The 15,753-nt window shown below is 41.5% G+C and overlaps 1 protein-coding gene across 12 annotated transcripts in view; it reads left to right on the top strand.

Moving 5' to 3' along the window:
- Window positions 1-15,753, top strand: part of TENM1 (teneurin transmembrane protein 1) — a 393,076-nt gene that overhangs the window by 252,448 nt on the left and 124,875 nt on the right. For all 12 annotated transcript variants that reach the window (XM_083595775.1, XM_083595774.1, XM_083595782.1 and 9 more), the window contains 2 exons: window positions 5,547-5,693; window positions 10,317-10,533. In XM_083595775.1, coding sequence (XP_083451901.1) covers window positions 5,547-5,693; window positions 10,317-10,533 — 364 coding nt within the window. The remainder of the gene's footprint in view (window positions 1-5,546; window positions 5,694-10,316; window positions 10,534-15,753) is intronic.

Here is a 15,753-nt window from a genome sequence, read left to right as displayed (position 1 = left end):
ATTCACTTGCAGGCATATTTTCTGTTTGATTACTGAATTTCCTTTGAACACCAGCAAAAACCAAAACCTTAAACGTCTCTTTCTTGTGCTCTTGGTTACATTTTAAATAAAAATCCAGTTATAATTAATCCAGGCATCTGGTTGGCAACAGCAGGATGCTGGACTAAAAGGACTTCTTTCTGGTATGAGCTCTTTTTATGTCCGCATGCAGGGGTGCCAACTTGAATAAAATATTGGGGTGGGTGGGTAGGTAAGCCCCACCCAGTGGCGTAGCGTGGGTTGTCAGCACCCGGGGCAAGGCAAGTAATTTGCGCCCCCTCATCCAGTAGGGGCAGAGAGCTGCAAGTGCGAGCGCGCCCCCCCCAGATGTTGCGCCCGGTGTGGCCGGCCCCCCCTGCACCCCCCACACTACGCCACTGGCCCCACCCCACATAAACTGATCATAAGATGTGGCACATGCACACTATTTAAATGGCAATGCCCATCAGTTTTGGGGGGACAAGCCCCCTCAAATATTTTATGGGGGGGGCAAAGGGAACTCAGCCCCTAGGAGCTGGCTCCTGTGTTCACATGCATTGATTAAATAATTTATTTCATCATTCATTTATGCAGTGTACAGACTGTGTAACTGAAAAATCTTAAACGCCTTGCAAGAAAAATCTCTAAGCACTTTGCAGGAAAGAATGCAACTATAAAACACAAAGCTAAAATTTAAAGAAATGAAAAAAAAGTGCAGCAAAATATTAAATCAAAGCACTGAGCAGTTGCTGGAGGTGGGGGGACTTTTCAACAACCAGAGAAAGCCTGACTGATGAGGGAGAGAAGGATCTCACTTCTCTGGATTGAATGCAGAACAGAGATAAGGAGATGCCTGTAGGAATTGGATGCCAGTAGATATGGAAACTTCATGGATCGAGCAAGGAGGCATGATCCCACTCCACCTTCATGCGCTCAGTCATTTCATGAGTAGAATGTGGGGACATTGTGTTGGGGGCATTGAGAGGCTACCTTATCCCAGGCGTAGCTAATTACATGTAAACTTATATGTGTATGTTACATGCAGAATATGTATAAAAGAGGCCAACTCCATGCTGTACTATATTTCCACGGCACAATTTTAGAAACGAATTAAAACATACATATCATTATACAATTATATACATGTTTGCATGTACATGTTTGAAATGCTAGTTTAGGAAACTCGGAATGTATAAGCATATAGCATGTATGTAAAATCATTTGTACAATAATGCATATATTGATGCATATACTATACTTTAATTTTGTATATATATATTAAGCAAAAGGGTACTGCTTCTTGCAGAGATTAAGAAGCAAGACAGGGATTAGAAAAATTCATGTGGTTAAGATCGACATCAGGATTTGCAGATAATTCCATCCCGCATTTTATTACAACTTGCATCCACTGTGTCTTTGATGCTTCCAAACATCCACAAAAAAAAACTAACTGACATTCATACTTAAGGGGTTGGAGGCATCAACCTTATTTAACTCCAGCATGTCACCAAGGCCATGCTGCAGCTCAGTACTGATTCCAAGTAGATGGGACTGCACACGTAGCGGCCAGCTGCTATGCCACATATATAGTTGGATCAAAGCCATCATATTTTGCTATTCAGTTCATTAGAACAGTCCATGTTGCAAAAGACGATGAAACACTCCTGGATAGAGAACAATAACTATTAAAAATAACTGCAGTGTATTTATTTCACACGATGTTACCGCTGGAAACCTTTTTTTTAATGGTCATTGAGATAACAAGATGAGATTAATGATATCTTCCATTCACAAAGGTAGCAAAACGACCTATTTTCAGTAAGTGGAGGCACTTCATCTTAATCAACAGATGGCAAATTAATACTGAAAGGTTTATGTATTTTCATTTAGGTACACAAATGCTGGTTCTGTTTTCTTCTATGTTATGCTCGTGACTTGTTGGAGGGAAGCTGTTAAGGAGCGAGCTTGGGGGGGGAAAGGAGAAAATGCAAACCATTTGAGGGAAACATATGTTTGTAGTCCGCCTCCTTCTTTTGCCTGGGTCTCCCTGTGACTCAAGTCTGCAAAGCCTGAGGTATAGCTCTGTTGAAGGGGCAAGGTTTAGGATAGTTAAAAGCATGTGATTCAAAAAATGTCAATGGCTCCATTCCCCACTCATTTCTTTTTATTTATAAGCTTACTTTCCCCCCCTTCACCATATAAGGTCCCAGGGTGACTTACAGCAAAGGAGTATAAAGTTATAAAACATAAAACTGTTAACAATAATAAAAATAAGTCAATCATTCCAAATGGAACACAGCAGTATAGATCCAATAAAAGGTGGGTACCACAAAACAAAAGATCTTAATTGACAAAGGCCAGGATAAAGAAGTAAATTCAGTTTACGGCAAGTGCTGTACAATGAAGGTGAAACAGGCATATCAGTGGAGAAGGACTTATACAGCTTAAGGGCTGCCTCTATGGATGTTGGTGACTTCTAACAAAACAGAAAAGGTGGCAGAAATTGCTGCAGTTCACATGTTTGTCTGTGGTCAGGAACAGAAATCAGTTAAGTGAATGCAATTTGCATTTGTTCATATCATTGTTTTACAGTGTGTTGTGAATGTCTTTTTTCCACATTGCTTTGACGTTTACACTGAAATGAATGTAAGTTACATAAATAGTTAAATAGTGCAAGACAAATGAGAGTATTTGTTGGAAAGTGAACCGTAGCAGAATAGAAACAGTGTTGATGGTGACAAGTGAGCATTGGAATGGAAATCACTGTCTTCTTGCATCCCCAGCTGTCAGAGAGAAAGTTATCTCTTGAAGAACATTCCCACACACATATGTGGGTGACCTAAGTATCAAGAAAGCCCCTTCTGCTGATCTTAGTATTCAAGAAGCTTGGTAGGGATGAAGACAGCCTTTTTGATATTTGCCTTCCCCACACCCAGTCCATTGCTAGTCTCTAATTTCATAGTTTCATAGTCTTCTGGCAGGAGTCTTGTGGTGGACCTATTGATTCTTATTTGACAGAGTTCTTCTTTAGCCAGTTGTTTGAATTTCTACAGCTACAGATAATTCTGTCTGCCTTGCTAAGGGATGTTAGGAGTGCAGTATGAATGCTGAGAACTTGGTGTGCCCCCGCCCGCCCCCAGACACAGCTGCTGGCTCAGAGCTTATTGCCAATACTCAGGCTCACCAATCAATAGAACATAATTAAGCAGCTTCAGAATGCTGCAGGCAAGCTCTGTTGAACACATCTGCTGGCTGAAACTCAAGCTGTGATGAGCATGTCATAGAAAGAGAGTGAATCCAAACCATTTATGGGTATTAAGGCTGCAGTCTTAAAACATGCTCACACCTCATTGAACATAGCGGGACTTACTTCAGTGTAAACACACAAAGGACTGGACTGCAAGGTTGCAGTTCTTTTGGCATTCTTAAAAGCAGGGACAGAGAAGCTTTTTCAGCGTGAGGGCTGCATACGTATGTGCTGGGATAACTCAGCAGAGCAGGAGACTCCTATTCTGAGGGACGTGGTTTTGAACCCAACATTGAGCAAAATATTCATACATTGCATGAGTTGGGACAATGCTGTTTTTTAGGAGGTACTCAGGGGTATGTAGTACCGGTACCTTGTTGTTGTTGTTGTTAAAAAGTGTGGCACTTACTGTAACAACTTTATGGTGAGGACCAGCACCTATTTTTCTAGAAAAAAAGCATTGGGTTGGGACATGATGACTCTTGTGGTCCCTTCCAACTCTACAGTTCTATGATTCCTTTCTGCCAATGGTGGGTAGAGCCAGAGACAAAAAAGGCAGAGCAACAAATGCAAATTTTAGTTTTGTACAGTATGCTAGTTTCTGAACATCCCCTCCTCTCTTCTACCCAGGAAAGCAAAAGGCATTATCAGAGTTCACTGACATATTAATAAGGCAACATGCTATAGGAGTTTGTGCAGCATGACGTGTGTGTGTGTGTGGAGAAAGAGAGAGAGTGCAGCTGTGGCTGGGGAGGGTGTGTGGTGTGGAGAGAGCCCTGCAGGCCAAACAGAGACCTGGTTGGCCACATTTACCCCCTGGGCCTGAGGTTTCTGCACCCCGCTTAAAAATAGAGAATTCCAAAAGAATGTTACAAAAGACAAGGGTTACAAACCATCTAAAATGCAAGTAGAATATGATGTTTCAGTTTGTTAGTTTGTGCAATCAATATACTAAGGAGATTATAGGTATAGGTATAAATATAAAAAGATACCTGAGAGGGTTAAGCCAATCATGAGTGAACTGGGGTTCTTAAGTGTACTAAACCACAGGGTTATATCTAATTCACTGAACCAAGTTTGAATTTTGATAAGCTGTTGAGTAAAAGCAGTTATTCTCTGCAGATTTTTTTTAATATAATGGATCGGTCTATTCCAGTCTGTGTTAATTTCACAAATGTTTATTCATTAGTCCTTTCAGTCTTATTTCCATATTAATCTGCATGTTTTGTTTTTTAAATCTGTATGAAAATTCGTACATGAATTTGTATTTAAATACTTTAATATATGTACTTCATAAGAAAATACATATTTATATAATATTTTTGTTCAGTGTATGCATTTCTAAATGTTTTTATCCTATAATGCTGAGAGCTGTATTGCAAAGTCAGAGAAGTGCGAAATCCAAAGATTATGTTCCTTTCCATGCATTAGTCCAGGAGGTGAGAATCAAGTTAGTTTGCCTATAAATGTAAACCAGACAAAACTATTCTTCATCCCTACATGTGGTCCAGGGTGTGATCCATAAGCTGGTCAGAGCACACTTATTTGGGAGCAAGCTTCATTTAGTACAGTGGGACTCACTATGGGATAAAGCTGCATAGAATCAGGCCGCATGTTATTAGGGATACAGGAGAAATTTGATGCAGTTCACATTTAAACCTACCTAACTCACATTTTTCAAAACAGTATAAGATTTGAAACACAACCATCCTTTAAAATGCGGACTTCTCCAAATTTTACAGGGCAGTTATCCAACCAGGCAATGTGTACAAAAATGTATATAAAAAGTTTTGTATATAGTGAAAATAACATACAAAATGTGTTGTAATAGGGAAAACCTGCTTGTGAAAAAATGTATATACTAGACTGAAAGGAGAAATTTGCTCCATAATGCAGATGAATTTTCAAGAGGACCGTATACATAAATATGTATATATATATATATATATATATATAGCCAGAAACTGATGAGGTAATGTGAAGGACTGAACTTAAGATTGGGAAAATGAGAAACTGGGAGAATCTGTCTAAAATAGAGATTCACCCACCCTTACTAAGTGCTTGTTTCAAGCTTCCATTCAAGAAGCTCTAAAACAACTTTTTCTTCAGCTGAAAATAATCTCTGTTGACCATTTGCACAAACAGTATTCAGCTATGACAGAATGGTTGTATAGCAAGGAGAGTGGTAATATGTCACATTGATAATAAAATTGATTGATTGATAAAAATTATCATGGACAATGATAATACATAAAGTTTTGTTTAATTGTTCTCTTCCTAGATGGTTGCCCAGGTCTGTGTTATGGAAATGGAAGATGCACCCTTGATCAGAATGGATGGCACTGTGTCTGCCAGGTGGGCTGGAGCGGAATGGGATGCAATGTTGTCATGGAAATGATGTGTGGAGACAGCATCGATAATGATGGAGGTATGGGCATGCTTTATGACCCCCAAGTATTGTACAGTTAGATCCTATGTATTGCCTTTTTGAGGGATACAGGTGGCGCTGTGGGTTAAACACAGAGCTTAGGACCTGCCGATCAGAAGGTCGGATGTTTGAATCCCTGCGACGGGGTGAGCTCCCGTTGCTGGGTCCCTGCTCCTGCCAACCTAGCAGTTCAAAAGCATGTCAAAGTGCAAGTAGATAAATAGGTACCGCTCCAGTGGGAAGGTAAACGGCGTTTCCGTGTGCTGCTCTGGTTCGCCAGAAGCAGCTTAGTCATGCTGGCCACATGACCCGGAAGCTGTACGCCGGCTCCCTCGGCCAATAAAGCAAGATGAGCGCTGCAACCCCAGAGTCGGCCACGACTGGACCTAATGGTCAGGGGTCCCTTTACCTTTACCTTTTATTGCCTTTTATTTGCCTTCCCACCCCGCCGAGGGCCATCTGTTATCAAAAGTAACTTACCATTTAAGTTTTTAGTACTGATCCTGTTTTGACTAGCAAGCTTGTTGCTTGCTCATTTTTAAACTAATTTCACTCTTTTAATTTTCTGTTATTTGTGAGCCTATTTGGGGCTAAAAGCAAGTATATCACATGAATATTTAAACTGGCAAATAAACAAAGTGAAGGACCACACTGCAGAGTGCACAATTCAGACATGTTTCTCTGAAGTGGGATAATAATGTGTCCTCCCAACCATTTTGCCCCACCTCCAAACTCTTCATCTTCAAATATGCACATAACATTAAAGGCACCTCTCTCAATCTGAAACAGTGCAACAGATGCACAACTGTGGAGTGCTGATTTGAGCTTGTGGCGTACATCTGTGCCATGCTGGCAAGACTTAATGATAGCAGCCGTGTTCAGCTGATGCCCGCCGTGGCAAAAATTTCTGACTTTTCTGAGAAATTGCCACATTTTACTACTTCTTTCATTTTATTCCTGTTTGCCTCTCCCACTTTGCTCCTTTGGCACAGCAGCCACAAGTTTCCTGACTGGGAGTGGCCTAAAATATCTGGAGGGCACCAGGCTGGCAAAGGATGATCTAAGATGATATTTCAGATTTGCTGAAAAGGTTCACACACACACACGCACACATGCTTTTGTATGTCCAGCTATTGTTCAAAAAGCAGCAGGGATGGTTCCATATAAACTGCCTGGAAAGCCTATGCTGAAATCTTTGAGTGTGACATTCTCACATTAGAGCCTCAGGCTCCAGAATAATGGCACTACCTAAAACCAGAACCAACAAGACTGCAGATTGCAAGCAGTCTGGGTGAGGATCACATCACTTCTAAGCTTTCTGTAGAGCATAGAGCATGCTGTGGCTCTACAGAGATGTGTCCAAGCCTCCAAGCAGATATTCACTCTGATTACCAGACATTCTTACTTAGGCTGTGCAGCTGGTATTGAGTAAAGGCGGAAGCGTTCCAAATTTGATCCAGGCCCCAATCTTGCCGTCCTACAATCCACAATTGCAGCCCTCCTTTGACCCCCATCTTGCTAAGTCCCCCCCTTTAAAAAGAGCAACAGACAATGGTAGTTTTTATTGGTGTTTTTGCATACAAAATAAGATCTCCAAAACCAAGGCATCAAAAAACAATCCCAGCAGCAGAAGTTGAAACAATTTTAATGTTGTTATGTATTGCTTTTATATCCTGCCTTTCCTTCTGGAGGAGCCCTGATTGGCAAACATATCTGTACTATAAAATATTATAGGAAGCATCCTAAAAGCAGTGTCCGTTAATGTCAGTGGGTTGGACTAACAAAGGGTACAATCCTAGCAAGTATGTAGCTTGTGGACACATCTATGCTGTTAGAGGCCAAAGTGCCCTCTGTGACTTCATTTTGTACACCAGCTGTAGCCATATCTGGATCAGGAGGATCTGACTACTAGAGTCCAAGCACTGGTAACCTTGAGACTAGATTACTGCAGTGTGAGGCTGCCCTTGGCCCTGAAACTCCAGCTGATGTGACACCTCTGCTAAAACATCTCCATTGGCTGCTCATCTGCTACCAGTCCAGGTAGAACACTCTTATGTTAACATACAAAGCCCTGAACCACTTGGATCCTTTACAGACTGCCTGAGCCCTTATATTCTAGCTGAGATAATCCAGAGAAGCAATGTTAGTTGCCCATCATGCCACAAAGGCCCAACTTCCCTCAACCAAAAGTTAGGTATTTAGTGTTGCCCATCTCCATGCTGGGGAATATTCTTTAAGCAGAGATACATCAGACATCTTCACTTTTGACTTTTAAGTGTCTCTTCAAGATTTTTTTATGCCAACAGGCCTACACAGCAGTTTTGAATAACTTTTGTTTAACCATTTTTAAACAATTGTTTTGCAAGGTTTTTTAATGTTGTTTTGTATTTTATTGTTTTATCATATGTTGCTGTAAACTGTCCTGGTATTTTATAAGATGGCAGCAGGGCTTTTTTTCAGCTGGAACTCAGTTCCCGCACCTCTCAGGTGGGTGCATTGCCATTATAAGAGAACAAGAGAGGTGTTCATGGAGAGTTCAGGCACCTCTTTTATTAGAAAAATAGCACTGTGTTGTATATTAGTTGTTTATTATGTATACAACACAGGACGCTGTTGGCGCTGTGGTTTAAACCACTGAGCCACTTGGGCTTGCCGGTCGGAAGATTGGTGGTTCGAATCCATGCAACGGCGTGATCTCCCATTGCTCTGTCCCAGCTTCTGCCAACTAAGTGGTTTGAAAGCATACCAGTGCAAGTAGATTAATAGGTACTGCTGTGGCGGGAAGGTAAATGGCATTTCTGTGTGCTCTGACACTCGTCAAGGTGTCCTGTTGCACCAGAAGTGGTTTAGTCATGCTGGCCACGGAAAGCTGTCTGTGGACAAGCACCGGCTCCCTTGGCCTGAAAAGCAAGATGAGCACTGCACCCGATAGTCGCCTTTGACTGGACTTAACCGTCCAGGTGTCCTTTACCTTACCTTTACCTTTACAACACAGAGCAAAAAATATATAGGAACTTGCTGTCATTCCATCGCAAATACTCTAGCCAAACTTGAACCTAGCTTTCCTACTTTTATTTTCCTTCCTTCCTTCCTTCCCCATTGTTTTTTTCCTTACTGATGTAGATAAAACTAACTCAGCTTATCATTCTTTCACATATAGATTATTGCACAGTATTATTTTCTGATCTTCCTATCTCACATTGTAAGCTGCTTATCTCTGTCCTTAATTCTTCTGCTTACTGATCTTGCACAGCAGTCCAACATGTATCTCCTTTTTTCTTCTCTCTTCCTCATTTCATATTGAATAGGAGGTGCCGCACCTTGCTTTCCTTACATCGCTACTCTGCTTTCAATTTATTTACCTTCTTGCATTGTGTGACCAGGTGGCGACAGCCCCAGCCCCCAGGGATATGGAATTAAAATTAGGCCAAATTTTATTAAACTTCTGAATGTAGGAAGACCTTGGCTTAGGCCTTGGGCGTGTATACCTCCCAGCCCCTCAGCCGGGGGAGAACTGGGGCTCATCAGCGTAAATGGGATATGGGGGTGCTCTGTGAGACATAAGTGTAGCAGGCAGCCAAGCCCATATCCCTGCACGCAGGGTAGTTCACTGACGACCTTTTGGTGTATGCCCAGTGACACCCATATATATATAACCCCTTTAAGAGGGGGACCCTGGAATCGCCGCTGCAGCGGGGTGAGTCACCACTTCTCCCCCCCCCCCATATAGGGAAGAAAAGACTAAAGGATTCCACCCAAGTCCATAAACCACCCAAGTTGTGACAAATTGCTATGGGGAAGACAAAACCTGCCAATGCAGGAAAATTTCTTCCCGTTCCTTCAACAGCAACTCTCAAAGACCGCAGCAGCGCCCTCCAAACAGGAAGAAAAAGTTAATCTGCAAACAAGAAACATTAAACAAAGGGAGGATAGGGAGGGTGAATCTCCAGAGCCGACTGCCTGGCTATTGTTGGCTCCACCCCTATTTATAAATGTGGCTGGCCCCACCTCCCAGCAAAATACTTGATTACTGAGGCTGGGTGTGAACCTCCAAAAATTAACACTGAGAGGCAAGCCAGCCCCTGTTTGCCAGTAAGCTCCCTGGGAACCGTAGCACCACGCGCGATCCCTCAAAGGGCACCCACAATGTAAAGTGTGAGTGCTCATTCTCCATTCTTCTGTTGGCTGTTGCACCACCAACTTCAGTCTAAACTCTCCCCTCAGCTGGCTCCCACCTGCCTAGCTCTTTACTTACCACCAGTCCATGGGGTTTTATCTCCAACTATGGGTCACCTAGCCTTTTATCACCCCCCATTGGAGATTCACCCTTCCCCTTCTTGCACAGGTACTTCACTGTGTGGAGAAAAAGTAGGGCATAGACGTATGGATGGTAAGCGAGGAATGCTGAAATTGTCTCTCATACATACATATATATATATATATATATATATATATATATATATATATATATAATATCCATGGTGTTTCTATTGTTAAGTCTCTCTGAGATGTTCCTAGGAAGAGATCGTAAATGCAGGTAAATAAATAAATAATGCATTCTTCCCAGCCGTTGATCCTTTAGCTGCTGTATTGCAACATTTTTTCCTGTATTATCCATTTCAGATGGTTTGACAGACTGTATAGACCCTGACTGCTGCCAGCAAAGCAATTGCTATTCAAGCCCGCTCTGTCAAGGGTCCCCTGATCCCCTTGACCTCATTCAGCAGAGCCAGCCTCCTTTCTCTCAGCATCCTCCAAGGCTCTTTTATGATAGAATCAAGTTTCTTATTGGCAAGGAAAGCACTCATGTAATCCGAGGAGATGTCTCATTTGAGAGCAGGTAAGTGTTTTGTGTGTTTTCTTTACTACTGAAAGCTGCTTTCCAAATTGAAGGTACTCAACCACTACACGGGTAGGAATGGTTGGTGTGTGTGTGTGTGGAATTAAATGATCCTTTATAACTTCTTTGGGGAATATTGCCTGCTCTTCTCCACGCTTAAAATAAGGCCATAAACAGATATTTTAGTTTTGCTGCATAGGTCTTTTACACATATATACTGTTTTCAGTCATGAAGTAGCGCTGGCATGCAAAAATGTCCAATAACTTAATAAAAAATAGTTTACATTTGTTTACATTTAAAACAACAGGAAGAATGCTGCAGTCCTTTTAAAGCTTTTTTGGGAAGCTCTGACCAAGAAGGATACTTCCTTTTGAAAGATAAATGGCCCCATGTAGAATCATCTCAGGAGCCCATGGTCACATTCTATGATATTTCTGTATTTTTGGTTGAATTCTGATGCTATTTTATGTTGTTTTGATTGATGTATATCTTGTACTTTTATTGTATGTTTCTTCTGAGTTCATATGTGTTAATCTTGTTCACTGCTTTGGGAACCTTTGGGCTAAAAAGTTGTATATAAATGAAACTTACCATGCCATAAGGACTCCCCACATGTGGTAAATGAGCACACCACATACAGGATGATGTATGCTGATGCACTAGTTTGCTACATGCAGGAAAGGCTGTGTGTCTTTGGAGTGTTTTCAGGCATAGGACCATAATTTATGGAAGAGCCATAGCAGCTTAGTGGTAGAACAACATTTCAGTCTCCAGCATCTCCAGATAGGAAGGTCTTGCCTGAAACCCTGAAGAGCCTCTGGCAATCAATGTCAATGATACTAAGCTGGGTGAACTAATGGCCTGACCCAGTAAAAGGCAGCTTCCTATTCCCTTGCCCAAAGAATTCAGGGGCTATAACAGAATAGGCTCTGACTGCTGTGGAAGGAACTGTAGCTCAATGGTAAGTTCATAGTTTGGATGCAGAAGGTCCCAAGTTCAATCCTTGACATCTCCATTTGGGGAGAGGGGAGATCCAGGTGGCCGATGAGACACTGGAAAGCTAGTCAATATTTAACACTGGGCTAGATGTACAAATACTTATATTCCTGTGAAAAAGTTGAAATCTGGGCTTCTTCATTGGTTGTTCTTAAGTTGGGGAGAAATTTCTAACGGCAAAGTGGCGCTTCATATGTGGGGCTAAGCTGGTGCAGTTTGTGAAGGAAGAGCCAGTTGGGAGACTCTTGAATGATGTACATGATCTGTATCAGTTTGTTTAGAATGGCATGGAGGGGGTAATCTGTGGACAGAAACCAGCATAGTAGAGAAGAACAGAAAGATCTTCCTGATCTAAGAAATAGCTCTGTGTACCTTACGTCAGTAAAGACATTTAAACCAGTTTGTTCTGTTGCTGAACTAAAAATGAGCAGGATCCTTTGAGCCACAACAAACCTCTGAAGGTGGCTTGCTTAAGCAGTAGTATCAGGCTGCAGTTGCATGAGCTTGGGTAAGTCTAAGCAGAAAAGACTCTCCTGGATCAGAGCAAAGGCCGATCTAGTCCAGTATCCAGTTTCCCAAAGTGGCTAGCCCTGATGTCTCTTGAAAGGTTCAACATCATGACATGAGGGCAATAGTCATCTCCTGTAGTTCCAAAGTAACTGTATTGAGAAGCAATGCTGCTTTTTTATCCTGGAGGCAACATACTGCCATTATGGCTATTAGTCTTATCCTCCAAACAAGGTCTGGAGTTCAACTGAGCCCTTCTATACATCTTGATCTCTCCCTCTTTCACAAAAAGTAGAGTGACTTTAAAGAGTAGCCCTTTATCTTTGAGCCTTGCACTCTGTCACAGTCTATTGGAAGCATTGGGGTGCAACTCTCCTTGGAGGCTGATGTGCCTGCATAGGAAAAAGTAGATAGAGGGAGGAACCTCCCAAGTTTCCTCAACTGTCCTTTCTGACCTAACCTGTGGTGACCTTTCCTCAGGTGCTAGACTGATAGGCTTTTTGACCTCATTACCTGCTTCCTGCTTCTTCATCCTCACCTTAGGAGAGGATACATCTTTACAGTCCTGCTTACTGAGGTACAAGAGCAAGCATGGCTCAAGGCAACGTCACCTTAGCTAGGATCTTTCTTAGCCAGAATATACTTTCCAGAAGGAATGTAGCTTTCTTATTTTCCTAAACTCAGAGTCTCATGGTGATTCTATCCAAGTTAAGCGTGCCTCTTCAGTAGGAATGCAAAGTATTAAGTTCAACTTCTGGTTAGCGTTTTAACTCCAAATGCCAGCACAGTCAGCATGAGGCCTCTGGGGTACAGAAGGGACATTTCCTCAGGGTGAATCTGGTTCAAGAGGTGCTGCCTCTTGGGGGCCTGTTTTGGTTCTCTGGTCAAAGGGGCTGCTGGCTGACTGGCTCAGGCCTGGTGGCAAGGCCTAGGTTCACTCCCTCCATGGCTTGCGCCACTGGTCCTCCTGAACCAGCTGATCACTCCTTCTCTGTCAGGGAATAGTATGATGTAATTCCTCATCCAACCAGGAGTTTCTGCCAGGAAATTCTCATCAGTTCTTATTCAAACAGGGAATTACCATCAATGTGCCTTAGATTCAGTTTGCTGGGAAATAATGGTGGTTGTGTGAGTGAATGATATACCTTTGAGTCTATAATACATATGTGTGTTTCTGTGTGACTATAGAGAAGTAGTTTAATGCTCTGAAGGCAAGGTTACTGATATTTTCCTCCGAAAAGGGAGTAACATTTGAAATATGCAGCTCATAAGGTTTTATACAGCAGCCCACCCTAGGCAACTATAATTTATGTACTGGTGTCGACAGCCACAGATCATCCATAATACCTAACAGTTTCTCATGTACCTTGGCCTGTAAATTAGATTTCTTGGTTCTTAAACATTGTTGTACTGAAGGAGAAAATATAGCTAGTTGTGCTGATGTACTAGAGAGGGAGAAATCCCAAAATAAGGATAGGATAATATCTTTATTAGATCAGTGCCTGGATTGGCAGCCACCTGAGGACTCCACACACACCGCTCTAAGATCCATCATGAAAGATAAGCAGGATATGAATGTAATTAAATAAAAAATATTAGGTTAGACCATGCTAGGTGCAAAACAGATTCGAGGTTGCACCAAAGGTTAATAGGAAGAAGGAAAAAACAACCATTCTACCTTTGAAAACAAAAAAGGCAACATTTGGATTCATTTCCTATGTGCTGCAATTAACACAGGATATGGATCTGAATTGTTCTTTGTGCTGAATGTCAAAATTGGATGCCGAACATGCTTTTAAAGGAAGCTGGGAGGCTTGTATGATGTGGAAACAATAAGAGGCAGGTATTAAAATGCCCCTGTGAAGGAATGGGGCTTTCAGCATTTTGTGTTTGTGTTTTTGTATGCAAGTAATGGGTTATAGAATGGTTTTGCTCTAAAGGCTCTCATGCATAAGAAGGTTAAAAAAACAACTCACACAAATGTTAAAAGTTCAAGGGAATGTTTTGCTCAGAATGCTGTTCACAGGAGGGTCAAAAGTTTAAGAGGATATGTTTTGCGCAGGAGATTCAAAAGTTGTTCCTAAGAACATGGCAATTCAAGGGAAGTAGAAACTTAACTAAGATACTACTCATCTACTGATTAATTAAAGTGCTGGAAGTTAGCTAAACATAAGGACTTTGTTGTGAAGAGCTGGAGTTTAAGAGCTGCAAGAGAATAAGAGGGATAAACAGTTTTTAAGACTGCATGAACACTGGAAAGTGTTGGCGTTTCCAGTTGGATGCTGCAGGAGGAAGAAACCAAGAGAGGACCACAAAGGGATCCACGAGCTGAACTGTGGGGTGAAAATTGTTAAGTATTGGCTTGATTCAGGCAACATTCTAGAATAGGTATAGCTGGATGTTTTTATCTCTTAAACTCTAATGGATAACTACGCAAACTTTAAAATTAGAGTCTTTTGCCCCGAAATTTTTTTCTTCAACCTGCTTAACTTTTCATTTTGCTAAATTCTTAAGTAAAATCATAATATGGTCTGAAACATTATTATTCACCCTGTGTCTGAATGCTGTACCACTTTATCTAATACTGGAAGAAAAGAAGACACTGAGAGGAGATATGATGCCCATCTTCAAATATCTAAAGGGCCGTCACATGGAAGATGGAGCAAGCTTGTTTTCTCCTGCTTCAGAGAGTAGGACCCAAACCAATATATTCAAGTTACAATAAAGGAGATTCCAACTAAACACCACAAATAATTTTCTAGAGGTAAGAACTGTTTGACAGTGGAACAGACTTCCTCAGAAGGTGGTGGACTCTCTTTCATGGGAGATTTTAGTTGAGATTCCTGCATTGCAGAGGGGTTGGACTAGATGCCCCTTGGGGTCCTTTTTAACTCTACAATTCTATGATTCTAAGTTCAGAAGCGCTGTTTGGTGTGAGCAGCCAGAGACGGGGGAAAGATATCCACAGAGTGACAGCAGTGACGTTTTTTAAAAAGGCGGAGTTGGTTTGGCTGATTTGTTTGAGAGGAATAAAAAGAGAAGCAAGGCAGAGACTTTCATAATTGATAGACCATGGCTTGACTGTTTTGGGAACTGTACTGGACTGTGATATCAGGACTGACCCTAGGATTCCATCCCTGAATCTTCTTCAGAGACAGGAGCCTGTCTGTACAGATTGAACCTTTCTCTTTGCATTGGACTTGAACCTGTATTTGATCATTGACTCCTCTCTAGTGTTGCCCTTGGGACTGTTGTCAGTAGCACTTTCTGCTTACACTGCACTGGTTTCTGTGTGCACTATTGGGACTTACCTCAATGTAAGCCAGGTTTCAGGACAGTTTGTGTACCCATGTTTACAAACCTATGGCTATTCACACGCGTAGTGAACTCTTTCAGTTCTAGGAATTATCTCTTTCAGTTAAACCAAGTTCACTGAATTAATTCAAAAATCTCTAAACTAAACCTGAAAGTAGTTTCCATAATTAAAGACAAATTAAGTTCATTGGGGGGGGGGTAGAACTTTGAATGATTCCTAATTCATCTTCAAGTTCACTCCCTTTCTCTCTTAGCTTTATTTTTTTTTTAAAAAAAAGTAAGTCAAGTGGATATTTCTAAAGTTAGAAAACAAAAAGTGGAAGCAGCATTATAAGTTTCAGGCTATACTGTTGCTAAGCACTTTTAGCACTTAATCAGGAACAGCAGGAAGCACAATGTTG

This window comes from Podarcis filfolensis, assembly GCF_964270895.1.
Source record: "Podarcis filfolensis genome assembly, chromosome: Z".
Taxonomy (NCBI): domain Eukaryota; kingdom Metazoa; phylum Chordata; class Lepidosauria; order Squamata; family Lacertidae; genus Podarcis; species Podarcis filfolensis.
The sequence above is the reverse complement of the archived record's forward strand: the minus strand, read 5'-3'. Positions and strand labels throughout refer to the sequence as shown.